The sequence below is a fragment of the Felis catus genome, chromosome E1 (assembly GCF_018350175.1).
Source record: "Felis catus isolate Fca126 chromosome E1, F.catus_Fca126_mat1.0, whole genome shotgun sequence".
In the NCBI taxonomy this organism is placed as follows: Eukaryota; Metazoa; Chordata; class Mammalia; order Carnivora; family Felidae; genus Felis; species Felis catus.
Genome location: NC_058381.1, coordinates 20,241,836 through 20,268,861, shown reverse-complemented (window position 1 = coordinate 20,268,861; position 27,026 = coordinate 20,241,836). Strand labels below are relative to the sequence as shown.

The window sequence follows — 27,026 nt, the reverse complement described above, 5'->3', positions numbered from 1 at the left end:
ATAATATTTCAGTCTGAACAGGGAAGAACTTGGAAGCAAAGAATGGTCTCTGGAAGCCGTGTAACTGATGAAAATGTATTTGGTAAATAGGAGACTTCTGGAAATGAGGAGTCACCAGCTTTTTGCTTAATTTTTCCTTTCCTCAAAAAAATTTTTTAAAATTTTTAATGTTTATTTTTTGAGGGGGGGAGGGGGGAGAGAGAGAGAGAGAGAGAGAGAGCGAGCAAGCGTGTGCGCAAGAGCAAGCCAGGGAGGGACAGAGAGAGGGAGAGAGAAATCCCAAGCAGGCTCCACGCAGTCAGCACGGAGCCTGACTCAGGGCCTAAACTCACGAACCATGAGATCATGACTTGAGCTGAAATCAAGAGTTGGAGCTCAGATGACTGAGCCACCCAGGCGCCCCTTCTTTCCTCAAATTTTGAGTGGAAATGGGGAGTGGGAGGGCAGGGAGGGGGAAGGGAAGTATGTAGCTAAGTATGGCACATATTATCTTACAAGTGTATAGCTAGTAATTTCTGCTGTTACCAGCTGCTCAGGGAGTGTGATGTTTATTGAGAGATAGAGCTGAGATAGGGCACAAGCAGGGGCAGGGGAGGGGCAGAGAGAGAGGGAGACACAGAATCCAAAGCAGGCTCCAGGCTCCGAGCTGTCAGCACAGAGCCCGACATGGGGCTTGAACTCACAAACTGTGACATCATGACCTGAGCTGAAGTCAGAGGCTCAACCGACTGAGCCACCCAGGCACCCCCGGGAGTGTGATGTCTAGAGAAAATGTTCATCACAACAGCAAAGAGGAAAAAAATCCATGTTAGAGGAGTAGATAAACATGTAAGTCACAGCAGAAACCACGTTAGTTAGGTACGTGCAGGAGAAAACAACTGGCCTTCTCAGAGAATAGATTTGCCCACAACTTTAAGATAGACTTCCTCTCATATAATACAAATCGTACTTGTCTTCTTTCCTCACGACTATTATCTTCTTGAACAAAAAAATAATTTTCAAGGTGAGAAAGACAGAAACCAGAGGACTGCATTCACATCTGTGCAAAATATTTACTCCAGAAGACAAAAAAACTCAAGATCACGGTACACAGCAGTTATTTATTTAAATACTTGAAAAGTTCGATGATGGAAAAAAATAGGTTTATCATGAGAGTTTATATTCATTAGATTTACTTTACCATTTACAAAAGTGCTGCTTCTAGGTTATCCTAGCCGGATGGAGAACGGTATGACACATGCAGCTATTGTTAAGACACTAGAACAGACACAGCCACTGGAGAATGATGTACACACTTTGGGAAGAAATTCCATAGTAGGAATGGTGACTGTTTATTTAAACTAAAAACATTGATAATATACAAATCTTTTTTTCTCATTTGATTGAAAGGGCTACAAAATTCAACATACAGACAAAGGAAGCAACATAATCATATAGGCAACGCCTCTGCTAATTGCCAGGAACTCACTCCTTCCTTAAAGAAGCACTTCAACACTCAGCTATGCAATTTTCTAGACTGCACGATGGCTTCAAGGCTGACCTACCATGAGTGGCTGAAGGAGAAGTGTAAGCTGACATGACTCATCTGTTTTTAAAAATGGAGAGAAAATGGCCAATTGTGCCTCGTGTTCTTTGAAGAACCCAGAGGGATCATTCTGAGTAAAATGTGAAATAAATAAGTAATCCATGAGTAAATACAATCTCTGAGCTTAGACCTAGGAGAATGAGCCAACTGAACACTAACAATACCATGTAGAAACGTCTAGAAACATCATTTCTAGAATTCAGTGTGGGAGACCATATCTTGCCTGAATATGTACATTATTTACAAAATATTCCCTTTTGGCCTCTGAAATTTAGCCATTTTAGTTTGGCTGTTAAGCTGTTTCTTTCCAATGCTAGTCAATACTGCAGTTATAACTATCATTAAAATACTCTTATGCATGAATTACAAATATTAATAAAGTAACTCTGCATGTATAAATATCTCAATATGTCTAGCAGAATTTAAAGCATACATAAATACATAAAAGTATTTGTTTTTGGTGGGGCCAGTATTTTTTTTTTTAATCATCGTTGTTTCAACAATGCTCTGTACATTGCAAAACCCAAAACTGCAAAAACAGTAGCACCAAAACTTGCTCGAAGCCAAAACGTGGAGCTCTTGAGGTCAGCTTGTGTCACGTGCCTGTAGTTAGAAAATATAATTAATGTTCAAAACACGATTAGTATGAAAATACCAATTATATGAACAGTCTACTTTTAGGGAAGTATTAGCACACTTGTCAGGCTAATTGCATACAGTAATGCTTACCAAAATCATTTATCCATGTAGCCACATGTACATTGTTTATATCATCATTATCTTACGATATAATGTAGACATTAATAAAGACAAATGTCTTTAACAACTAGCTACTATCTGGGAGTAATAAACATCTAAAATTGTGTGTTTTCTTCACATGGGAAATGGAGAACATAGACAAATCAACCTACCAGTTTTTAATACCACCACAGTCCTTCAAAATGAGAGGTAAAACTGAGATCTCACAATTTTGAGAGTCAATTTCACGGGACTTAATATACAATCTCCTGTCCCCGGGAATTGAAAGCTATCTTGTAAGCAGTTAAGTGACAAGTGACAATACTTTTCTAAGAGCACTGCTTAAAATCAACTTTGGGGACACTGAGCCCCATAAAAATTTACCAAAAAAATCCCAAAGGGGATGGGGAAAGTTTACCAGCTCACATTAATCTGGTTACTGCTGATTAAAGAAAGAAAATTTAAAAAAAACAACAACAAACAAAAACAACCCTGATTATTAGACAGGCAGTGACAATGGTACCAACCAAAGGACATAATGAAACAAGATGGACTGAAAGGTAAATGACGTAAAAGAAGCCATATTGTGCATGACAAGAACAGGGACAGCCTGTACCACAAACTGAGTTTGTGAGCATGCTCAGTTAATAACACTGCTAAGCACCGTCAAGAGTCTCAAGTATGACAGCTTACCATAGAGAGGATAAAGCTTTAAAGCAAAGGCTGGAATATTTTATTCAAGTATCACTGAAGTTTGAGTTAACTGAACACAATTGAGGAGATACAGCAAATTTAGAGAATTAGGAGTTTAGAGAGGCTGTCTAGTTTAGGTTATTTTACAACTAAGTGAAACAAACAGATTTGAAGCAAAAGTCAGACATCATTAAAAGACCAAGACACTGACATATGCAAAAGAGTTAAGAGCCAAGAATATCAATTGTACAAAACTACTGTGCCTCAGCAATAGTCGAAGGGTGACAATCAGATTAGTTATCACAAAATGCAACCTGCGCATCTCTAGAAACAGTCTGTAATACAAGCCAGAGTGCTCCATGCTTATCACCATGGCAACACAACACACAGCACTCCCATTTCTTATCCTCCCCAGTTCCTAAAAAATAAAAATAAAAATCACTCCTGACATAAGTATTATTTTACAAAGCAAAGTGGTAACACAGGTTCATTCCACCTTGTGAGTTAGTTCTTCCAACAGGCAATGCTTAATTATTTATTTTAAGTTAGGGGAAGAAAATTCTTCGGTTTCAGTTTTTCCAGTTGGAAAAACTCCACCAAGGCCAACCCGCTGGTTGGGGGAAATGTTACCTGGCTTCAAGAAAAAGTGGACCATGAGATGACTCCATGAAGATGGAATCTTCTACAGAGCTGACGGCGTGCACCTGGTGAGTAATACTGCCTTCGTCGTCTGCTAACAGCATGGCACCCCACTCAGCTACCCGGGCTCTTAACCTTTTATGTACACATGCACACAATTTGCAGTTCACAGCAGAGCTCACAAAAGTGGGGGACTGAAAATAACATCTCTCAATTAAACATCGCACACACAAATTGAGTCGCCACCATAACAGGATGCGTCTCAGGCTTTCTATATTTAAATAAATATATCCTGTAACAAATTGCCCAACTTAAAAAAAACACCTATCTATGTGTACTTTTTAAAAACACTCACGTACCAGGCAAGGAAACCTAAGGCGGTTATATACAGTATCTATATATCCCTTAGAGGCTGGTCTTGGTTGACCCGAAACACTAAGAGAAGCCCTTGAAACCAATACCAAAAGCAGTATCTGACAGTTATGTGGTGACCGTAAGTATTCATTCAAAATGAGGCTAACAGCTATTAGTCATGAAATTTACTGAGGCTTCTAATTGCAGACTACCAACAACTGCAAACATGCATCTGTAAAAAATCAGGTCCAACATCCCAAACTCACAGACTGTAACAGACCTACGATGAGAGTTTCAAAGTGCATAATTCCAAATCAATTAGAGATGCACAGAATTTAAAGTGAGAACACTGGCTACAAGTGCATTAGAGCTTCTGCTTCAGCTTTGGGCTCTCTGTGATTTTTTATTCATCTTTACTGATGGAGGATTAAAAAAAAATGTTTACATTCATTTTTTAACTTGGGCAAGAGAGGGGTTAGTATTAAAGCTAGCTGCCATCACATTAAAATCAGTCACAATGATTTCTCATAAACATTTTTTCAAGTATGGAATCTGTTTTCACACAGCTCCTTTTTTTTGTATTTTAAAGAAAGTATTCCCTACCATTCATGACATAATATATTCTGACTTTACTGCTTGGTTTACTTTTGCATGTCAGATAGTAATTATAGTGATTATTATTTTCCCCCAACTATAGTATAGCCTCCAACAGGCAGAACAGCAGTTCATACTCCTGTATGACAAATAATATAGATACATACTCTAGATACAGCTAGTTTAAAACTTAAGGCAACTATTAACTCATAAAATATGCTTCAATGACTCCATAACGTTATAGTGGTTATTTAAGACACTTTTAGACATGAAAAGCTACTTAGACACCCATTTTACGCCTTTAGCATGTGCTTTTAACAGCTGCCCTAAGCAGGCTCTCCATCTAGGAGAAAGCATTTATACCGGATGGCACATTTGTCATTGATTAGCTGACTGACAACACCTGACTAGAGAACAGTGTGAAGATCTGAACTGTATTCCAGAGTATCAGCACTGGGCCACATTTGTCATTTCAGGTCTCAAGCAGAAACGGAGTAACGGTTTCAGAGAGTTGCTTCCTACTTCATTTCTAAACTCAAGCAAAAATAATCCTTCCACAATTCAAAAGTGTAATCCTTTCAAAATGACTCACCTAAAATATCATCTTAGAATAAATTATAATATCTTATGGCATACTTTTTCTTTCTTTTTAAAGTTTATTATTTTTTTTACTGTCAAAATACAATATATGTTCATGATAAGATACGAGGAAAATAAAAGAAGGAAGAAAAAAATCACCTAGAGTCCCATCACTTGAAGCAACTGATTAAAATTTAGGGTACTTCCTTTTAGATTTTTTTCTGTGTGCTTCTTACATTGCTGCAAATACAATATGTATAATTCATATACTTTTACATCCTTTATATAAGGACTTTTTCATAATTCCAGAAACATCATTTTAGACAGCTTTATTATACTCCATTCCTATGGGTGGCCACCTCCACTACGAAGTGATCAATATCCTTCCATGTAAGATTTTTCTCCATATTTAGTGGTTTCCTTAAGACAGACTTCCCAAAAATGAGTATTACAGGGTCAAAAATGAGTGTGCATTTGTGTGTATAAAGATTCTTTTTAAAAATACCTACTGATGTACCAGAATCACATTTTCCTTCTCTGCGTGGAATAATTTAGTTCAGCAGTATCTCTTTTTAGAATATAAGAAATCATTACTAAATACTAGAATATAACTTAGTTAATCATTTGAAGCTTGTCAGAGCTTCTAAGCTCTTAGGTGGAAAATTCCTGCATATTGGATGCTGGCTTTCTGCTTAGAAGTGCTGAGGGCCCATATGTCAATCAGATGACAAGTGCTACTTTTTCTTTTTCTTTCTTTTTTTTTTACGTAGGCTCCACACCCATTGTGGGCTTGAACTCACAGCCCTGAGATCAAGAGTCACACACGCCACTGGCTAAGCCAGCCAGGCCCTGCTACTTAATAAGGCAAAGAGGAGGAAAGGTTTCAAACGTCAGGCAATAAAGACTTAAATGAAGAGGTGTTTGTGTGAACAATCACATAAGGCATATAACAGAATGACCAAAATTCCTAGGTATCTTTGCACAGAATGCCTTAAAGAAGGCATACAAGATACTTTTGATTCACTCTGCAATTTACTGCGTATAAAGAACATGAGGTGAAATCTTTATTGGTTCAATGTATTTAACCAATCATAAAGGGAATGTTATCAGCTGCAATATTTAGGAACAAAACAATCAAACTCTAAAGGGCTCAATGGAATTAAACCCATTCTAGCTATTCCCAAATAGGGTACTTTTAATATTGTTTTTTATAACGTGTCATGGAACTTTACATCTGGGGCATAAAAACTCTATTGCAAAGACTTAAAGTCTGCAAAAATTAGAATTTAAGGAAAGGGGAGAATTCAGAAAGGTCAAGGTATCAATTAACCTTGCCTGGGATTGCAGGCTATTATGAGGTGGAAGGAAAAGTTCAGTAGAACACAGTCAAGAGCAGTAGCACTAGGAGATCTGCAGGAAGAGCAGTTCCAGCCAAGTACTTCTCAGCACTCCCATACAGCTTTTCAGAAATAAGTGTGGATTTCCTAGCTTCTGTTTTTCTCATCTGACCGTCTGATCCTTTCCAAACCCAACTCAGAGGTGTACAAATGCAGTAATATTAATGTACTTTTAATTTCATAATTCTATCCACTTACATATCTCAAGTATGAATTTTTAAGTTAATACTTTGAAACAGCCTATTTAACTATACTGTGTGTAACCTAGTTACTAGGACTCAGAGATATCACATATAGCTTTTTCCTAGTTGCAAAAACATATCTCAAATTGAAAACTGTACCGAGGTCACCAAAACTATAGTTAAGTGTTCTGTTTTTAAGTATTTCACTCTTGGGGCGCCTGGCTGGTTCAGTCAGCTAAGCATCCAACTTCAGCTCAGGTCACGATCTTGCGGTCCATGAGTTCGAGCCCTGCGTGGGGCTCTGTGCTGAGGGCTCAGAGCCTGGAGCCTACTTCAGATTCGGTGTCTCCCTCTCTCTCTGCCCCTCCCCCATGCTCACTCGCTCTCTCTCTCAAACATAAACATTAAAAATAAATAAATAAATAAATAAATAAATAAATAAATAAATAAATAAATAAAATATTTCACTTTCTTCTTAAAGTCTTCTGGGCCTCTCTTTTACTCCTCTTACTGTTTTGTTTGTTTGTTTTGCCTAGTGAAGTATTTTTTACATTCATTCCTAATAATAATGCCATTACTCTTAATAACAGTTTTAACAATGACAATTCTTCTAACTAGTAGGCATGAAATCTTTTAATATATTTCTCAAAATAGGTTAAGAAGTCAAAATATAGTATCCAACAAAGACGAACTGCAACACAAATCATAAGAAAGCTGTTAACTGAGCATGCCTAACATACTTTAGGAAAGGACATAAGTGTGCATCAATGTCAAGAAATGCTTCACCAAGCATTAGAAGAACCAAAATTTATAGATGATCGTAGATACATGGGAAACACATAATATCTACATGTTAACTACTGACACTTAAAGATCAGAATAGGCAAACTCCACCTTGTGGCGTCCTTTAATATTCTAACAATATGGCAAAAAAATTTTAAATGTACAAGCAGTGGCTTCCTTAATGAGAATCTATAACATAAGCTCCTGTATAATTTTAAACATAAGACTATGTATCCTAATTAAAAGAAAAGCCTTTTAGGACCTTGATACAGGGGGACACAGAGGTTTCATATGAAGCTCAAATAGGACAGACTTTCTTGTATACAACATCTTACTGTAACATAATATCCTAAGCATTCTTACATTCCCAACAGAACCTCTCTAACATTAACGAGCAACTTAGGTGATTATTAAAGCAATATGGGCAAATGTCATTAACAAATGGCTTAAAATAAATGCCACATATACCCAATTTTAAAAATGCATCATTACTCAAATACTCACTGTGAACTATGTAATTGGTCGCTAAAGTATAATGCTGCTACTAAACTTAAGAAGTAACATGAACAGGGGCACCTGGGTGGCGCAGTCGGTTAAGCGTCCGACTTCAGCCAGGTCACGATCTCGCGGTCCGTGAGTTCGAGCCCCGCGTCAGGCTCTGGGCTGATGGCTCAGAGCCTGGAGCCTGTTTCCGATTCTGTGTCTCCCTCTCTCTCTGCCCCTCCCCCGTTCATGCTCTGTCTCTCTCTGTCCCAAAAAAAAATAAATAAACGTTGAAAAAAAAAAAAGAAGTAACATGAACAAATAATTTATGTGGCTAATTCAAATAATAAAATGGGATGAAAGAATCCTAAAACCAAAATTGTATCAAAGAAAATTGCACCAAAATAATAAATTATAAAATAAACAATTTTGATTACATTATAAGCTGGGAGAAGTGGGAGGATTACATTCAGAATTCTAGCTGGGACAGGGATTGAGAGAAGTTCAAAAAATGACTAAGTGACACAGACAGACAAATTGAACACCTAAAGGAAAGGACAAATTAAAGTTCACAGCACACTACAGTATAGTAACATCCTCATGCAAAGCAGGAGTCTTCTGAAGTCAGAATAATAAATACGTAATAACTAAAATCCTGGGTAGTTCAAACCAACAATCCAGCTCACTCCTACATACTCATTTTAACACTTTCAGGTTAAAAAGGTCTTTAAAAATTAAAATATAATCAGAAGGTATATTTATCCCAGTACCAATATTTGAAATGAAAGCATTGCCAAAGATTAAAATCATCTGACCACATGTTAGTCGTCTTCCAAATGTATTTAAATGCAAATAATCCCGTTATTCAGAAATTCTTCTAAAGAAAAACAAACCTATCCAGGTCAGAAGGGTGAGACCATAGTTATCAAAGAACAAAGTTATATATCAGACACATAGTTTGTTTAACACTTTTCTCACATCTTGAAAAATATATATATATTCGATTACGTTAAAAAGAAAAAAAATTCTTGGGGCGCCTGGGTGGCTCAGTCGGTTAAGCGGCCGACTTCGGCTCAGGTCACGATCTCACGGTCCGTGAGTTCGAGCCCCGCGTCGGGCTCTGTGCTGACAGCTCAGAGCCTGGAGCCCGTTTCAGATTCTGTGTCTCCCTCTCTCTGACCCTCCCCCGTTCATGCTCTGTCTCTCTCTGTCTCAAAAATAAATAAACGTTAAAAAAAAAATTAAAAAAAAAAAAAAAGAAAAAAAGAAAAAAAATTCTTACTACTTTCTACTTAAAATAATGCAGTGTCAGTAAATAAGCTCAAAAAAAGGGGAGACAATATTTACTGGCCAAAGACAGCTAGGGAAAAAATGGATAATTTCAGAAATGAATCTGTGGGAAGAGCCTGAATATAAACGGTTAGGCTTAATAAAGCCTCTCATGATGAGGTTACATAGCACTTCTTTTTATGGTATGAGGGGCTAAGGTTACTGAAAACATAACCAAACTTTAAGGAAAAAATTTTAATAACATAATATTTACTTAAAGGCAGGTCCCTATCTTCATCTTTATATTTTGCCCCAGCTCGCAGAGGATTCTGTCTAAAGCAGGTATTTAAGTATTTGAATAAATCACAGGGACAGGGGCAGGTGAAGGCAGAATGTGGCCTCAAACATGGACTATTTCTAGAAGTGACTTGTTTCAGCAAGCGACATGTTTACAAGCACACTAAAACAAGGCATTAATTTGAGACCAACACGTATGTACCAGAGTTTAATGAACATTTAATGAAACTTGTTGCTTGAATAAAAATTTCAAAACTACTCTCTTACAGTTCTAAACCAAACACGAGATGTGGCAGATCTCTGAAACCAAAGACTTAAGGCTCAGTGTTGAGTGACGCTCCTCCTGAACTACAGTGAAAAACTCTTAGATGACTTTTACCCAATTAGTCAATCCTCCTTCTGCTTTTATAACTTTAAGATAGATCTAGCACGATGAACCAATTGTGACCAACCACCAAAGGTTGCCACGACCTGAGAGATGGGAGAGAAAGGAGGTGACCCCATAACGTGTTCAGATTCTTGGTGAAAAAGGAATAGGATGTGGTGAGGGGGGAGGGAAAGAGACATTTTCCTTCCTCAGGTGTACGTTTTTCTTTTTCTTGCCTGGCCACAGCTTAAGACTGACGTTGCAAGCTGGTGGCCTGTAAGCACGCTTTGTTCTGATTAGTACTTTCCAAGATTCAAATTTAATTGCCATTATTTGACCAGCAGGAAATTTCACATAAAAACCCTGATTTCTAGGGTCTCACAGAATCAGAAGACCTGGCACACCCAGCCCGGACAACAACAAACGGCCGGAGCTGGGTTGTGGCTGTCTCTTTTCGCCAGGGCCTGTCACAGTCCCCGCGGCTCTTACTTCTTTCACTTGGTCACCTTCGTTCATTCACATTGCCTGTCCAGACCCTTAGGCACTTAAGTTTTGGGCCTCTACCCCCACCTACCTTACCTACACCCTTTTGTAAACTAGGAGTTTACTTCCTAGTAGCTAGGAGTAAACTTCAGTTCAGAAGCCCTAAATGTCCACTGCACTTCCATAAAATTCCAGGAACCAGGAAGGAGTTCTCTGAAAGGTACTCTGGTTTTCCTCTTTATCTTTTTCATTTATTCCATTCTTGGTTACTAGTTGTCAGCGATGTATGCTGACATTACCATTAAGTTACTTCTAGTTTGTAAGTAGATAGGACAAAATGTACTGATTTCTCTTCAAAGATCATTGTACAGAGTAATTTACTATAAACAAGCTCATCCATTAATATACACCCAACCTATTTCATCTGGAAACTGACTAAATCAACCCAACAATAAAATTGTCACTAAAGGTGCGGACAATGTATCAATCTGCAATTATGGACACTCAAGATCTTCCAGAATAAATAAAATAGATGGTTTGTGATTAGCAATTATTAGGAGCTAAGGCGGGTTCAACAAGAGTAAGACACCAAATAGATGTCACTTCCTATTCAGGTAAAATGACTACGCTGGTAGGTCAGGGGCATGTGGTGGAAGTTACATATTGACTCCAAAAAAGCCCTCCGTGAAATCTCTTGTAAGACAATAAGAGAAAATGTAGACTGGATAATAAAATATTTTTAATTTACAGAACAGTCCTTCCCCAAGAATTTTAAATCCGTGTCACTGGCAAAAGAGTTTTCCAGTGGAATACTTTTGGGCTTGCTGGCTTTGGCGCCCTCTCTCTCTCTCTCCAAGCTCCGGGTATTCAACATTATTTTTTATCAGTAACTTGAAAGATAAGACATATCTACCGAATTTGCAAATAACACAATGCCGAGAGAGATATATAATGGGACAAATGACAAAAATAATGTTTGAAATGACTGAGCTAGAACAAATGGATCCAAAAGAAGAATATGACATTTAATAGAGATACATACGTATCTGTGTTTAGATTCAGAGAGTCAACTAAAAATGTCAAATACACAATTAGAGAGGAGGGGACACTGCCTTAACAGTACTTCATATTTAAAAAATCTGATTTCCATTAACCCCAAGATTAATATGCATCAACAATGGGATGGGGCTGCTAAAAAAGTTAACTCATGCAGCGGGCAGGTGCTGTCTTAACTGTGGAACAGGCCTGCCCACTGTTCTGGACTTGCCCCGTCACACCTGAGGCACTGCTCTCCATCCTCAGTGGCACCTCTTTTAAGAGGAACTCTGGAAACCTAAAGGGCTTTCAGATGAGAACAACCAGGACTGACGAGGTCACTAAACCATCTAATTTAAGAAAAGGCTGAAAGAAATGGGGATGTTCTACCTGGAGAAGAGAAAATTAGGGGAGACATGATGGCCGTCTTCAAATGTCTGAAGGATTGTTATGTTGAAGAGGGAGAATAGTCGTATGTTGTTCTAAAGGGCAGAACTAAAACTAAAGGAGAGAAAGTTATAGGGAAATCATTTTAGTTAAAAAATAAAATTAAAAAGCAAAGGCAAAAGCAAAAGCAAAAACCCTCTCCAATGAGGAAAGCCACCAGCAGATAAGCAGTACTCTCCATGGGAAGGCTTTCAGGAAGGCATTCTAATGGGAGGTTAGGCCAGATGAATTCTGGAATCTCTTCCAACTCTACCATTTCTAACACCGGAGCTCCTGAATGTTGTTTGGTTTGAACTAGCCTTGTATTTTCTCAGTCTCCATGAGAGAATCTGTGTCATTACTTTACAAGAAGCCATTCGAAGGACAGAGGCAGAACTTTACCACCAAATTAGTGTGGCGGTCCCTTCAAAAGCAGTCACCTGAGATGGCTGCATTCTTATTCCAGAGCTGCTAGTGCTCAAAATATCATCAAAACTCTTTTTAGAATGCCTTCAAGATCAGTTTCTGACTCACATAAAATACAGTCTCATTGTTTCATAGGCACATCTACTATTTTTGTTAGTGGACACAACCTATCCTACTCATTCGGTACCATCAGAGCCTAGCCTTTGTTGAGAGTCCAGTGCTAAACCAAAGAATGGACCCATTTCTAACCAAAATCTGTTTAGCTTCATCATCTGTCTTAATCAAGCCCAGCTCCTGATAACAGCTGAATGTCAATTTCAGAACACTCATTCATCTTCAGACACAAAACTTTACAGTAGATACAAAGTACACAGGCTCTTAAGTGTTCACAAAATGTCAATCTGAACAATGGAGGCATAACCAGAATAAGAATATACCTTCCAAGTTCATCACTCTAAAGGAATGTCCGTATCTTATATTTTTGTTTTTCTTTCCTTTTGAAAAAGCACATTACTTTCTAGGCATACTTCATGTTTTGGGCTCAATTATAAAGACTTCAAAAACTAGTTCTACCGATCCTTTTTTCTTTCCCATGATATTCCTTTGAATCCTTAAAGTTGGCTATTATCCTCATTTCCAGAAGCCATGCTCTTTCAAATAAACATTCCAGTACTTATAATAGAGAATTTTTTTTTAAACCCAAGATACTGTTTTCATTACTATGGTTTTAATTAAGTTATATTAGTTGAGCGTAACATGCATAACATTTGGGAACACGGGTCTGCTCCTTACCACAAAAATCCTAATCTAATTCTACAACTCTCAACCAAAAGATTGTAATCTCCCTATACATATTATCCTCTAATATGAAAAATACTTTAACTTCCTTCATGAAAAAGAAATTCGAAATCTTGTAAGTCCCCTAAAAACACTGTCACCACAGTAAGTATTTTAGTGGAAGTTAGTTGGGCATCAGTTGGCTTGTTGTCTTTGTAGTGAGTAGATGTATAATAAATAGTTATCAACTTTTTTTCTTTTGTATTTTAACAGAATGCCTGGTACCCAGTAAATAAAGTTAAGAACCTGTTAAGAACTGCAGTGAAGATTTTGTTCTTTACAGATTGCAGCAAGTCTGAGTTGAGGAAGTTCTGACAGATGCAAAATGTACACCTGTTGCAGGTGCACATACAGCGTAACCGGGCATGGCTGCGAAAACACACAGAAGGACAGGAGTTGAGTTCTTACTTACAAATATGGCACAAGTCAGGGTGTGCCAACTTAAAAAAAAAAAGATTTAGGCATAAGCAACACTAAGGAAAAGGACAGTGTGGGGCATGCTAAAGTTGTGCAGAATTCCACGTTTACCAAAAATATAATAAACAGCAATAGCTCCCTCCTCCCTCCCTAGAGAAAATCTAAGGAAAATCAGCTAACACTTTTGGCTTTTTTTGGAGGGGGGATGGAATTATTATTACAAGAGTTTTAGTGGAATAAATATGCACAGCAATAGATGGCACCCTCATGTAAATTAATAAAAAGAAAAACCGAGTAAGCCATAGCACCCACCGAAAAGACACAGTTTGCTAGCATTTAAATAACCATTCCCTTCTCCTCCTCCTCCCTCAGCATACACACATGCCTGAAAACCAGGAAGGAGAAGAGCGACAAATACACAAAAGAGTCAAAAGACGAGTATATTCAACCCTGAGGAGATATGAACAACATCGTCTTTAATTCATCAAGCACCTTGGCTCCCAAAGGAAACCAAAGTGCTTCATAAATTTCCACTTGAACAAAATATAGGGTTGATTTCATCTGCTACTAAAACACAGCAGCTGAGTATGACAGTATGAAACTCCGGGTTCAGGTTGTAAAAATCAACAATGGGTCCGATTGATTTTAGAGATGAAATTTAGGGAGACTTTCTGGCTCCTTTCTGGTTGAGTGGAGTGATACTAGTTGTTACAGGCACATGGGGCAACCTATTTCACCTCCGTCCTAACCACCAAAGTAGGGGGTCTTCAATGACCGCTCGGTGGTCAGAGCCACTCAGACACACAAAGCCATCACACCACCCTGAAGAGGCACTGGCGCAGAACCTGCTCAGAAGAGTGCCACCTGATGAATCAATGCCATCACTTCCTGTAACACCTGAACATTTTTTTTTAAAGGCTTCTCAGTCAAAGGACTGGCCCAATCTGACTTGGCTGAGCTTGTGAGATCTGATGAGACCACATGGCACGGTGGCATGGTTGTGGAGATTAGCAGCATCCCAACAATGCCTAATTCCCAACATGAAGAAAAACAAGAATTAATTTTTTTTGAAAAAACTCTTACAGACTCAAGACATTCCTTTCAAAAACCTGACTTGCGATGATGAACATCTCAAAGCTACTAAGTTGTTGCCAGCTGTCATACTGGAATCCGTCTGTTATTTTATAATTTGACTCTTCAACATACACAGGCTCCACCCACCAAAAAGGAGAGATGCAAAGTATGCTTAGCAACAGGGAGATGCTTCATGAGAAGTAGTTTGGGAGTCACCATCTAAGCAAGTGTCCCTGTATGTACATTTATCATATACACACACATACACACGCACACAAATTGCAGGAAAATGTTTTAAAGATGCAGCTCTGAAAACACTGTCACAGCTATCTACAAGATTAATATAGCGCATTTACATAGTAAAACAAAACAAAATATAAAAAACACCACTGTAATATACAGTTAGGCAATAAGCCGGACCAAGCAGTGCGTTTCTGGATAATTACTAAATGTTAATTCTGGCAAGAAAGGAGATCTGGTCATCTATAAGAAAATGTCAACAAAATCCCACAGAAGCCATAAAGAAAAAGTAACTTACAAAGCAGTTTTTAGAAAGACCCAGATTTTTCTCAAATTCTCTATCCTATCAGGGTTGCCCGTGTCTCGGGAGAGTCTGTCTCTGTAATGATCCTCTCTGTAGATAACATACACGAGAGTTTTAAAGCAAAGGTAAAACATAAATAAGGCTTTGTTTATCTTATAGTAATAGGAATGACTTGTCTTCCAATACAAATAGAATTTCAAGGGTTTGCTGCCTTTTTAAAAACGTATTAGTTAACAGAATAGCAGTTGACTCTGACTTGAAAAATCTGCACAAATTAACACCTTCTGCAAGACTTCAGTTTATAGCCATGTTTGATTATTACTCTATTTTATATCCTAGTTTTCATAAGAAAATTATTTAGAGACTAAATTAATAATAAATAGATTAAGCTAATGTCCTGAGAAACGCACTGCCTGAAAAACTATCTTGTTACACAACAGAATTATACACACACAGTACTTGAGGAGAATGCCATTAAGAACCATGCACTTCTAAGGCAGTTAGTAAGCTATGAAGATGTCCACAGTTATGTGCTTATGCATATGCATGTATAGATATACAATAAATGTACATAAAATTCATGGCTCATTAACACTTAATGTAAAACATTTATATAGCAGGAATTCCAATCACAACTACTTTTTACAGCACTTAAAAAAGACATTATAGTCTGAACTCAAACATATCTATAATTTAATATAAATTCATATGGAAATGTTCATATGGAAATGTCCTAAAAGCATAAAGCAACATGATGCCAACCCCATTTTAATGCAGTAAGACTTTATTTTTTTAACGCTGGGATTGGGGCTGAGTTTTATTGTACTATCCTATTAAGATAGTTACAGCCTGCTTAAAAATATACAAATACTGTCAGAAGCACTGTTTATGTAATTTTATTATGGCACCCAAACCAAACTCGCATTTATTCAAATTTGTACCTTCTCAGAACAAAGTCTCTTTCTGTTGCTGAACAACTTCTATGCGACAAAAGTTTGCCTTCATGGCTAATAATGGCATGCGATGTTATTATGAACCATGCAACGTGAAAATGACGGCAGAGCAAGTACTTACGGGTACATGGCCATTGTTGTCAATTTAACGAAGATATCTTTACTGGGTGCATCAGCAGTATTGCAAGTGAAGGCTTGTGGTGGAGGCATTTTGTGTTTCCTGCAGAAATCAGCAGGTGAAATACTATAGTCTTGTTTAACTTCATGCAGGTCTGACTTTGCAGCTATGATTAAGCAAGGTATTCTGCTGTCCATGAAGTGTTGCTATGGAATAAAAAATCAAAGGCTGATGACAAATTTAAAAAATCACTACATTTAATTAAATGTGTACTAAAAATTATCTCTGCCTAGGCAAAGCACAGCTTCAAAGAGAAAGTAAACTAAGAGGCAATGATTGGCAGTGGTCTAGAGCAGTCTCGTAATAAGACCAGGGCCAATTCTCTTAACACTGGTAATAATACAAACCTATAACGATTCTTCAGATTCACTACAATTTGAAAAAATATATATTTTATGAAAAAGATACCATATTTTGAAATGAGAAATCCACCTAAATTCCTCTATCCTAAAGCACACTATTTTCATTTCATACATTTCTGCTTCACAGTTTGATTATTTTTTTCACTATTTTCATTTTTTATGTACTGCTAGTCCTTAAGCACATGCATTTATAAACTTTTCTGTAGCTGCAAGTTATGTTGGACATAGTCATTTAAAAACACAACACTGAGGGGTGCCTGGTGGCTCAGTCTTAAGCTTAAGCATCTGACTTCCGCTCAGGTCATGATCTCGTGGTTCGTTGAGTTAGAGCCCCAGGTTGGGCTCTGTGTTGACAGCTTAGAGTCTGGAACCTGCTTTGGATACTATGTCTGCCTCTCTCTCTCTGCCCCTCCCGAGCTCACATTCTGTCTCTCTCTCTCAAAAATAAGTAAAAACATTTAAAAAAAAAAAGCAATTAAAAATATATATAACACTGACTCTTCCATGTTTTCAGAATTCAAAATCATTATTTTCAATAGCTGCTTAATATTCTGCTCTCTTATTTTATCTTAATTTGGTAAGCCACCCTTTATTGTTAGACATCTGGATTATTTCTAGGTTTTTTAAAAAAATTTTTTTTAACGTTTATTTATTACTGAGAGACAGGGAGAGACAGAGCATGAGCATGGGAGGGGCAGAGAGAAGGAGAGACACAGAATCCGAAGCAGGCTCCAGGCTCTGAGCTGTCAGCACAGAGTCCCAACACAGGGCTCGAACTCATGAACTGTGAGATAATGACCTGAGCTGAAGTCAGACACTCAACCGACTGAACCACCCAGGTGCCCCACTGGTTTGTTTTTGTAATGTTTACTTATTTTTGAGAGAGAGACAGAGAGACAGATTGCGAGTAGGGGAGGAACAGAGAGAGAGGGAGACACAGAATCCAAAGCAGGCTCCAGGCTCCAGGCTCTGAGCTGTCAGCACAGAGCCCTACACAGGGCTCAAACTCACGAAACGTGAGATCATGACCTGAGCCGAAATCAGAAGCTTAACCCACTGAGCCACCCAGGCGTCCCTCTAGTTTTCTTTTTTTTATTAAAAACAATGCTAGAGGGGCGCCTGGGTGGTGCAGTCGGTTAAGCGTCCGACTTCAGCCAGGTCACGATCTCGCGGTCCGTGAGTTCGAGCCCCGCGTCGGGCTCTGGGCTGATGGCTCAGAGCCTGGAGCCTGTTTCCGATTCTGTGTCTCCCTCTCTCTCTCTGCCCCTCCCCCGTTCATGCTCTGTCTCTCTCTGTCCCAAAAATAAATAAAAAACGTTGAAAAAAAAATTTTTAAAAAAACAATGCTAGAATAAATTCCTTTATACATAAATTTTTTACTCCTATTGCATCTTTGTGATAATCTCAAAGTGACTGAGGACTTTTCAAGCCTCTGGTTATTCCCCTTGCTCTATTATTACTATTGGTAAAACTCACTATATATATATATATATATATATATATATATATAAAACCCATGTGCATTTCTTTTTTTTTTTTTTAAGATTTCATTTTTAAGTAATCTCTACACTCAACATGGGGCTCAAACTCACAACACTGAGATCAAGAGTTGCATGCTCTATCGACTTAGGCAGCCAGGCATCCCTCCTTGCATATTCCTAACAGCCAAGAAGACCTTCCATTAATGCAAAGGTTCTTTTTTTTTTTTTTTCTCAAATGTTTTATTTATCCTTGAAAGAGACAGAGAGACAGAGCATGAGTGGGTGAGGGGCAGAGAGAGAGGGAAACACAGAATCTGAAGCAGGCTCCAGGCTCTGAGCTGTCGGCACAGAGTCCGACGCGGGGCCCGAACTCACAAGCCGTGAGATCGTGACCTGCGCCGAAGTCAGACGCCCAACCGACTGAGCCAACCAGGCGCCCCTAATGCAGAGGTTCTTAAGTAGGAATGCCCATCAGAGGCACATGTGGAAAAAAAATTTTATAATTCATGTGTGTCAGACTGTACCACCTCAAAATGAAACCAGAACCTGTAGGGATAGGACACACATACACGTATTTTTAAAAGCCCCGCAAGTGATTTTCTTGCATCTCCCTGGTTAGAAAAACATCACATTACAATTCCATTTAACTCCATATAAAGTTAAACTACATTATCGACCAAAAGAACAACAAACCTTAAAAATCCTAGCACAGTATTCAAAGGATTTGGGGTTACTGACGTCATACACCAGGCACACAACATCACAAATGATCTCAGCCTCAGTTAGAAATTCCGATTCTGAGATATCATGCAGCTTGTAAAAAGAGAAAGATAATAAACATTAATATCATAACAATGTTTACTTCAAGTCATGTGTTATTACTGCTTGACTTCCAAATAAGAAAGTACTAGTTAAGCATAACTTTTCAGGCTATTTTTAGAGGTGGGAAGTGTAGATAAATAAGTGGCTTCTGATTTTGTGGACTGAAAATGGTAATTAAGGTTTTACAGAAGTGAACATTTAGCTAGTGACCAATGTGTGCCAGGAAGGCCCTTTACACACATTCTCTATACAGATTAGACAAGCTATAGAGATTAAGTCAACTGCCCAATATAACACATCTACCAAGTTATCAGACCAAACTTTGAGCTCAGATGTGATTCCAAGTCTCTTCTCTTTCGAACAGACTACAGACCACCTTTTCCCCTCACCAATTAAAAAAAAAAAAGCAAAAACAAAAGCAGAGCAAAAGACTCTTTAAGGTCATTTTGTTTGACTTCACTGCCTACTCTCAATGTTTATTATAAAACCTCTAAAGAAATATCCCACCTATAATATGACAATGATCTAACTAGAGTAAAATTCAGTACTATTGAGTTATATAAGAGAGTGTATCTTTGATGAGAGGAAAGGGGAGATAGAGGGTCAGAAGCAATTCAATATATTCCAAATAAAACACTACTATAGCATGGGTATTCAGAGACGTGAAAGATATCAATTTGCAAAGAACAACAGAAGAATAAAAACAGGAAAATTAACAGCCAGCTACATTCACAGAGTACCCAATGAGTAGAACTAAACTTATAGGAGAAGAATGAGAGATAAACCAGGTTTAATAAGAAACTGACAAAGAACTTTTATCATAAAGAGGAAAAACTATATAAAATTCAATGTGATCATCTGTCTGGCAGAATAAATAATTTCCAAAAAGAAAAAGGAAGGAAATGAACTCTTTCTGGTGTCTATTATTTGTTAGGAGCTCCTCATATTAGCTAACTTAGTAAGAAACTCAGGCTCAGAGAGAAAAAGCCACTTGCCTGAGGTCACCCAGCTAATCAATGGTGGACCAGGGCTCCAACCAAAATATGACTGGATCCAAGAAGAACATATAATCTTTTACTACTGTATTTCATAGTATCTTTTCAGTCATATACTTCTTTCATCCGTTTTTTTGGACTAACACATTTGGTAACTATACTCCTCCCTGCTAAATAGATAAAACTCGATTCAGAGTATAGATAAACTACCAAAAGCACCCACAGTAAGTTTTCATATTGATTTCTAGTCAACAGTAAAGGAAGAAACATTTTTTTAAATAAAAGCGGAAGAGGAAAAAGAAATTATTTTTTGTTCTTGGTTTTACTTTCTATTGTGTATAATACATAATTTAGCACACAAATAGATTTTTACTTATATCTACACCCATGTAATCACCACACACATCAAGGGAATTAAAATTAATTCCAATGAATAAACCAAGTGAAAGAAAAAAAAAATCACAAAAGTTCTAAAAACAGCCACTAAATTAAATCCAATTATGTTTTCAAAGTCATATAAAAATACACCTAATAATTAGTAATCTTTACGTGCCAGAGAATTTCTTACCAACAAGTATTTCTCTTGTCCGTAGACATAAACAGTGTTAATTGCATAGTAGGATTTATGATCATCACGAATTTTCTTCTGTCTCTGAAAACAACCAGAAATCTCAATATTTACAGTAAGCAATTACAGTATCTAGTTTTCACCAACACACACTCTGCATGTACCTGTGAGTGTGTTACAAATAAAAGGGCGTTCCTCCCTAAGCTATGTATTATTTATCCATACAGAGGGGACGTTGATTTTATGTTTCTTAGTTCTTAGGTCTTAAGGTGTTAGTTCTTGGTTCAAAAGATGCATTTGTTCTGCACAAAGTAAAAGCAGGAGCTGAAAAGGAAGTAAACTACACCACTGCCAAGTGCACTGCAGAGCCACCTGCTAGCAATTCTCCTTACACTGTAATTTGGTCCGCCATGAAACTCATGTGGAAATACATCCATCTCCGTACTCAGGGCAGTAGCCAGAATTAGATACAGTATTCAATTTGATGTATTTACGGTCCATTCACTTCAGGCCAAGCACTGTGTTAGGTGCTTTCACAGATGTATTCTATTTATTTAACCCCCCACCTAAACACTGCTTAGGAAAACAAAAACAAAAACAAAGGATAACTAACAGCAATGAAACCAAGATAAAGCCAGTTCAACAGGATTACTGTTACCCTTAGATTGCACTTTACTAATACATACAAGTTACGGACTGATCTGTAGCAATCATCTAAAAAAGTTAATGGCCATGAAAAAATTACGTAAACTTGTGAGGATAAAAATTTGTTGGATAAAGCTCTATTTTCTGAGAACTCTCACCATTAAGTTTCTTCCAAGAAGAGCCTGAAGAACTCCACTCTTCCCACAGTTTTTCATCCCAATTACATTACATCTGAACACATTTCTTTGAGTTTGTTTTTTCTGAAGGTCTATCTTTTTATCTCTTGTTACTGAAAAGAAAAAAAAAAAAAACCCTAATTATGTACTACTTAGACTCACTAAGCCCCCATTTCACATTCTGCAAAATATGGTATTGCTATCTATCATTTTTATGAAGTGTATGATTAATAAACATACTGTGCAACAGTCAAGCTGTATGGGAAATAAAGCACTAAATATAACACAGAAGGGCTTCACTTAGTGGAAAAGATGCATTTCTGAAAGTTGGCTCTAAAGTGATATTTATTTCATCATAAAATAAGTAGTACATGTTCATAAGGAAAATGATATCCAAAAAAACAAATGAAAATTACAGTGAATACAGCCAACATTATATCCCATCTATTTTTTTTCTATGATAAATGACTGTCATAACAAATGACAAATTAAGAGATGCTTTCTCCATCTCTGCTTTCTCTTTTGAATCTATAAACAGGAAAGGAATATGCACTCTGGGCTTAAGTGGCCTTCCCAGTATAAATGTGTAAAAGAGGCAGGCCAGATAGCAATGCTCCAACGGCAGAGCAACTGTGAATCTCTTCCAGAGGCAAAGAGACTTCCTTAAGCTGTACTCAAAAGTTCAACTCTAACAAAGCTCACCAGAGGCATTATTTAGAGTAGCCCCAAACTGAAAATGATACAACACTCACTCCCACACACACACACTCTAATTAGGGGCCAATTAAATAAGTATTACAACATCCATATTATGGTGCATTATTTAACATTAAAGATTTATAGAGGTATACATATTAATACAGAAACATGTCCCCAATATTTTGTTAAGTGAAAGAACCTCATGCTAGCTAGCAATTAGTTCCTTGCTCTTTGGTGCTGAATTAAATAACATTTAACTGGTTAACTACTTTTTTTTTTTTTAAGTTTATTTATTTTGAGAGAGAGAGAGAGAGAGAGAGAGAGAGAGGGAATACAGGTGGGGGAGGGGCAGACAATAAGGGGGAGAGAGAGAAGCCCAAGGAGGCTCCGTACTGTCAGCGCAGAACCAGATGTGGGGCTCAAACTCACAAACCATTGGGATTATGACTTGAGCCAAAATCAAGAGTCTGACACTTAACTGACTAAGCCACCCAGGGGCCCCTGGTTAACTATTTTTTTTTTAATGTTTTTATTTACTTTTGAGACAGAGAGAGACAGAGTGTGAGCAGGGGAGGGGCAGAGAGAGAGGGAGACACAGAATCCGAAGCAGGCTCCAGGCTTTGAGCTGTCAGCACAGAGCCTGACATGGGGCTCGAACTCACAGACTGTGAGATCATGACCTGAGCTGAAGTCAGACGCTTAACCGACTGAGCCACCCAGGCGCCCCCCAGTTAACTACTTTAAAGGGTACCTGCTCTGTCGATTTAAGATTGGTTGTCTTCTTGTGCTGGAACTTCCTCCTGTAAGATATGGCATTTCCCCCCACCAATTAGGAAATAAGAAAATCTTGAGGGGTGAACTAGCCACGTGGAGCCTGCCTGGGATTCTCCCTGTCTCCCTTTCTCTCTGCCCCTCCCTGCTCATGCTCTCTCTCTCTCAAAATACATAAACATAAAAAAAGAAAAAGAAAGAAGAAAATCTCGAAACAATCAGTTCCCTAACTTGTTATATCTGTTCCTATGGTATTCTTTAAGTGGAGCACACTGCTTAGCAAGAATTACAAAGTCTGTGAAAGATTTACTAATGTAGAAAATGGTTACAAAACCACAAGTTACACAATTAGTTCAATATCAGGATTACATGTTAATAGGTACAGTTTTTAATGTCTACAGAAAATTAAAACACAAGATAAACTGGCACATTACAATACACTTAATGCCCACAGCCCTCCCTGATTTTCCTCAGTGAGTATCCTCAGGGGAAACTAGAAGTAAAACCTCTACCCTTTCTTTTTTGATAAACAATAAAATCTAGACTCTCAACTCAAATTACCAAATGGCAGGGAGAACAAACAGAGTGCAGACAGGGAAGACTAACGAAGATGAGTTTATTTTCACTCTTTTCACACATGAAACCGGAATAGTAAATAACGTTTCTAAGCATGGAGTGAGTAGTATTCAAATACGCACCTGTAATGGCTGAAGCTTGGGACTCTTGCTCGGTCAATATTGAATAGCCTAGATAGCCCAAATACTCCAGACAGCGCTGGACGTCTAAATAGGTCGTGAGCCTAGGAAAGGGAAGAGGTGAAGATCAGAAAAATTCCTAAATGAACATTTACAGAAAAAAAAAAACAAAACCCAACAGCTTAAATATCTTATCACCAGACCCAGATAATTTTTGTCAGACTCCTTTAATTTCCCATGTGCCCAACCACAGGTTTCCCTACACTGACATTCTCAAGGCAGAGAAGAGAGGGAGGGAACGCAAGATTGGCAGGGGTAGAATGGGATTCCTGTATCTACACACAGATGAGCAGTGAGACGCTGGTAAAATCTAGGGCAAGGATATTTTACATTATCTGCTTCCCAAGTTACACAGCATATTGCAAATACTGGCTGGTTGAGGATTTGATAATTAAATCCGAAGAGGTTTGCAAAGGGTGCAAAAATAACTGAAAGGCACTTGAAATTAGCCCTTTTTGTGATGTGAGAAAAGAATAGGTCCTGATGTTGAGAAATTTAGTCTCACCAAGGTTAAAGTAATAATGTCATCATGCATGACCAGAGGATGTCCTTAGTACCCTACATACAATGTCAACTACACTGTAAACAGACTGTAGATAAACCCTCATTAAAAAGTGCGTCAAGGGGCACCTGGATGGCTCAGTCGGTTAAGCGTCCGACTTCAGCTCAGGTCATGATCTCACGGTTCGTGGGTTCCAGCCCGCATCGGGCCCTGTGCTGACAGCTCAGAGCCTGGAGCCTGCTTTGGATTCTGTGTCTCCCTCTCTCTCTGCCCCTTCCATCTCATGCTCTCTCTCAAAAATGAATAAATGTTAAAAAAAAAAAAGTGCGTTAAAACAAACAACAAAGGGGCGCCTGGGTGGCTCAATTGGTTGAGCATGCAGCTTTCGAGTTCAGATTAGGTCATGGTCTCATGGTTCGTGGGATTGAGCTTTGACTTGGGCTCTGCACTGAGAGTACAGAGCCTGCTTGGGATTCTCTCTCTCCCTCCTCTCTGCCCCTTCCCAACTTGCATGCACATGGGCACTCTCTCACAATAAATAAACACTTAAAAAAATAAAGAAAAATAAAAACAACCAACCAAAAAACCCTCAAAATTAAGTCTTCACTGTCAAGTAAAACACGCTCTCCCCATATTCTGGAAGTGTAAGAATTGTGTAATAGCAATGAGATTTCCAGTTCCCTTAATCAAAAAGTATGACAACCTAGTTCAATTTTGATGTAAGACTTATTACTGCTTCCCTGTACATCAACCAAAAGCAAACACATCCCTTCCTGATAAATTGACAGAACGTCTAAAGTTCATCTTAGACACTGCATCAGCACTATAAATCCTGCTTACAGTTATGACTGAAGCATTTCGTAAGACCTGACAAATTTACAAAATGATGAATGTGATGCATCATAATTTTAAACGAGCTGTAACTCTAGAGGAGATAGGTGAGCTCTGTACTCACGTCCACTGGGAAAGAAATCCCTGGTAGGTTATCCAGCCTCTTTCATTTGTACAAACTGTGTTATTCACATCTGGCCCCCACGGTATGTAAGGGAAAACTTTAAACAAATCTTTAAGCTCATCAGGTGACAGAGCACAGTCTCTATCCTGAAGATACATAAGGAAGTATACAAAATGTTTAGGTATGTAAGAGAATAACTCCCAAACATAAGAACCCCCAGTCTAATAAAGCTGTGCTTCTAAAAACAAATGGAATTTTACATTTTATCAAGAAAATTCCTCTCATGTACATAAGAAAACCTATACAAGAGTCTATTAGAATCTAGACTTTTTCATCTTGAGAAAATAATAAAAGTAAATAAATAAAAGAAGGTATTTTTGTTAGTCTAACTTAACAAGTTTGAGCAATTCTTGGCTATGTGACATGAGCATCCCATAGCTAAGGAAACAGAGTTAAATCATTTACAGAAAAGTATTTTATTACAAATCATGGAAAACTGCAGCTAAAAACCTTACCAAATCATGCTTGTCAAAGGTGCTTTGGAGAAACAAATATGCATGATGATTTAATTCAGTAGTACAATCAGGAGGTATTTTTAGCCTGTAAATAAAAAAATTTTAAGAGTAAAATAGATCATTAACCAAACATTACAATTTAACTTAAGAAATGAATATAAAACTGCAACAAGTCTTTTTGTGGGATGATCGCATTTATAAAGTATCTTTGTTGAAGCCATTTATTTAGACTTTCCCAGGGTAAGTCAACGGAGTGGGATGGCAATCCTCAGAAGAGCCATGATCATGTTCACTCTGAGCTAACACAAAGTTTCTCAAATTTCCGAAGGGCAGGTTGAAATAAAAATTTTACAAGTAACACTGATTACACTGTAACGGGTTTGTTCTTCCCATAAACAAATTTTAAGTCATAACTGTTGCTTATGTCAACATTGTAATGAGTTAAAAATGATGTGAGGAGGTAATTATTTCTGCCTGATTTGACCTTTAAACATCTGAAGTTCAGTTCAATCAAATGCACTGAGCTAGGTACTAGGGACACAAAAACACGACAGGCTCCCTACCTCTACGGAACCCACATTCAAGTGGGAGACAGATCACAGACAACCTCACTGTTGCAACAGAATGAGGCGAGTGGTGGATATGGGTAAGCCAAGGATGCTAGGGGAGCCCACACGAGAGGGGACATCTCTGGCCCGGGGATGGGAAGGTGATGTGTTGGGAGACATCATCACCTGAATGGTGATTTGAAGGATAAAAGCTAGTAAGTAGAGTAAGGGAGAGAGAGGCAGAAAGTGAGACTACCTGGGCAAAAGCCTGGAGTACGAAACAACAGATGATTGGGGAACTAAAAATAGCTTAGTGTTTACTTCTAGAATGAAGGCAGGGAGTGAGCATGAGCACAGCAGATCATGAATGACCTTGTATAACATGTTAAGAAGCTTGAGCTTTATCCTGGCTCAAAGAGAAGTGACATGGGCAAATCTGTATTTATAAATCTATTAATCTAGCAGCAGTATGAAGGACAGAAGGAGATAGTTTAGTAAGAAGGCTAGAAAGATTCAAGTGGTGGCTTTACAGGGCTATTCTACAGCAAACAAAAGGCAAAGAGCCTAAAGAAATTGAGAAGATATTAGTGTGAACCACAAAGCCATTAGCAATGGCATTTTCTTACTGTCATGCTTAAGAAAGCAGTAAGCAATCTCCTGTAAAATTTATCTACCCATGTTAATGGCACAGAAAACTTGACAAAAGATCCCGGGACAAATTCATTCATTCAATAGATTTTTACTGAAAAATCTGGGAAATTACTTGAGCCAAGATTTACTAACTTTGACAAGAGAAGTTCCAACTTAGACCTAATGGACCAGGAATCCAGCTTGAAAGAACTTTGCTTTCTTGATGAGAAATGAAAAAAACAAGAATCTTTCTGAATCCTTACATAGAG

General features: G+C 38.0%; 1 protein-coding gene across 8 annotated transcripts in view; it reads right to left on the bottom strand.

The window, feature by feature from the left end:
• Positions 1–1,080: 1,080 nt before the first annotated feature.
• RHOT1 (ras homolog family member T1) overlaps positions 1,081–27,026 on the bottom strand; it is a 77,616-nt gene continuing 51,670 nt past the window's right edge. For 3 of the 8 annotated variants that reach the window (XM_006940065.5, XM_023244210.2, XM_045045333.1), the window contains exons 12-21: positions 25,580–25,664; positions 25,065–25,210; positions 23,551–23,651; positions 21,365–21,495; positions 20,562–20,645; positions 18,870–18,989; positions 16,277–16,479; positions 15,197–15,292; positions 13,414–13,536; positions 1,081–2,188 (exon numbers count right to left, since the gene is read on the bottom strand). In XM_006940065.5, the coding sequence (XP_006940127.4) occupies positions 2,071–2,188; positions 13,414–13,536; positions 15,197–15,292; positions 16,277–16,479; positions 18,870–18,989; positions 20,562–20,645; positions 21,365–21,495; positions 23,551–23,651; positions 25,065–25,210; positions 25,580–25,664 (1,207 nt within the window). In that variant the 3' untranslated portion in view covers positions 1,081–2,070. Of the gene's footprint in view, positions 2,189–11,868; positions 11,980–13,413; positions 13,537–15,196; positions 15,293–16,276; positions 16,480–18,869; positions 18,990–20,561; positions 20,646–21,364; positions 21,496–23,550; positions 23,652–25,064; positions 25,211–25,579; positions 25,665–27,026 lie in introns of all 8 variants that reach the window. The other 5 variants (XR_002738140.2, XR_006590027.1, XM_023244212.2 and 2 more) reach the window with 5 other exon arrangements.